The sequence below is a fragment of the Plectropomus leopardus genome, unplaced genomic scaffold (genome assembly GCF_008729295.1).
Source record: "Plectropomus leopardus isolate mb unplaced genomic scaffold, YSFRI_Pleo_2.0 unplaced_scaffold1167, whole genome shotgun sequence".
Classification (NCBI taxonomy): Eukaryota; Metazoa; Chordata; class Actinopteri; order Perciformes; family Serranidae; genus Plectropomus; species Plectropomus leopardus.
Window position 1 is genome coordinate 3,753 of NW_024612361.1, and position 1,757 is coordinate 5,509.

General features: G+C 51.3%; 1 protein-coding gene across 1 annotated transcript; it reads right to left on the reverse strand.

Moving 5' to 3' along the window:
* Window positions 1-417: 417 nt before the first annotated feature.
* Window positions 418-1,647, reverse strand: LOC121963550 (the record flags this gene model as incomplete). The annotated part of the gene is made up of 2 exons (XM_042513834.1): window positions 418-1,371; window positions 1,467-1,647. Coding segments are annotated over 2 exons (1,135 nt in total), but the record flags the coding sequence as incomplete, so codon positions are not given.
* Window positions 1,648-1,757: the final 110 nt, after the last annotated feature.

Consider the following 1,757-nt stretch of genomic DNA (forward strand, 5'->3'; position numbering starts at 1 on the left):
GAAAAAAATTAGATGGTTTGGGGGAAAAAAATGACAAAGTGAAAAAAAAAATAGATGGTGAAATAAATAGCTAGTGAGGAAAAAAAATACATGGTAAAAAAATGGTGGAAAAAAATGATTGTGGAAAAAAATGTGAAAATTAGATAGTGAAAATTAGATGGTGAAAAAGACAAAAAGTTTCTTGGCAGAATGCAAAAGTTTCTTGGTTTTCACTATCAAAATTTTTTCTTTTAACCATCCAACTTTTTTTCTCCCCCTCGTTCCTTTAGGGGCTCCTTACATTTTCTACTGGAGATTCTAAAGCACATACTGTAGCTCAGATACAGTCTGTGCTTACAAGTCGAAATCTTTCTAGTTTGGCCTTTGTGTGTGTTCCTATGTGTGTTTTCTGTGCGTATGTGTGTGCTCGTCTGTCGTCTAGTCGCTGTCGGACCAGTCGAGCTCCATCATGTCCATGGCTGCAGTCGCCATGTTGATTTTGGTTCCATGTCGCACGCTGCAGCTCTTCACAGAGTTCTGATTGGACGAAGCGCGCATGCTCACCTGCACCCCCGAGTGACCAATGACTTCGCCTCTAATCTTTTGGCTGATGGCCTCGCTGCGGTCACCTCTGACTCCCTGGACCACGACTCCCATGTCACTCCTGCGACCCCTGACCCCCATCTCACTCCTGACCTTCATCACTCCCAAGTCGCCCATGTTCATGTTCATGTCCATGTCACCTAGTCTCTCCATGTCCCCCATGTCATCCATGTCTAAGGACAGCATGTCCCCCAAGCCCCCCAAACTCCCGTGGAGACCCTTGAACATTGTCGGGAGCCTCCCTCCCTCTATACCTCCCTCCATTCCTCTCTCATCCAGCCGGTCCCCCAGTTTCTCTATCTCCCATCCTCCCTCCTTCTCCCTCTCCCCTTCCGCCTCTCCAAACCCACCCGAAAACCCTCGGACTATGGTGGTCACCCTGCTCCTCTGCATCCCTCCTCTCTCCCGGTCCCCCTCCTCCCACGTCCTCTCCTCCCTCTCCACTACACCGCCTGGGAAGCTCCTGAGAGTCACCTGCACCCTTCCTCCCTCCAAGCTCTCGTCTCTCTCCCTCTGCCCCCACCCTTTCTCCTCCAGCGTTCCTTCCTCTTCCTCGTCCTGCTCTCCGAACCTCCCCTGCAACCCTCGGAACACGGCGTGCAGCCTCCCGCTGTCGAGCGAACCCATCCCCCTCTCCAGGACTGCACTGCCCCCCCTCTCCGTGTCTCCGTTGCTGAGGGTGCGGAGGAGGCAGCTGACGCCAGCACTGCTGACCCCGGCGCTATTGGAGTCCTGAGAGTGCGAGCGGAAGAAGGAGCCGGACGAGCCGATGGACATTGGTGGGAAGAACTGAAGTCAGAGAGAAGGAAGGAAGACGAAAGCCAAGATCCTAAAAATGTATTCAATTTTCTTTTTGGATGTCACATTACGCTACTTGCACTTACTGGTGAGATGTTTGAGCGCTCCATGAGTAGAGAGGTCGGACTGGGAGACATGTTGGACCTCTCCATCAGCCTCTCCTCCCACAGTCGAAGCCTCCTCTCCCTCTCTTCCAGCTCCTTCTCTTTGGAGTAAAGCTCCCTCTCCAGTTTCCGAAGGCGCTCCAAGGTGGACTCGATTTCACACCTGTAGTACGACACGCAGACGGAGTATACATCACTTATCTTGAGTTTGTGCATGTGGCCTAATTATAACAGCAAGTTTACTGCAGCAAGAGAGTATTTCAGTTGCATGAG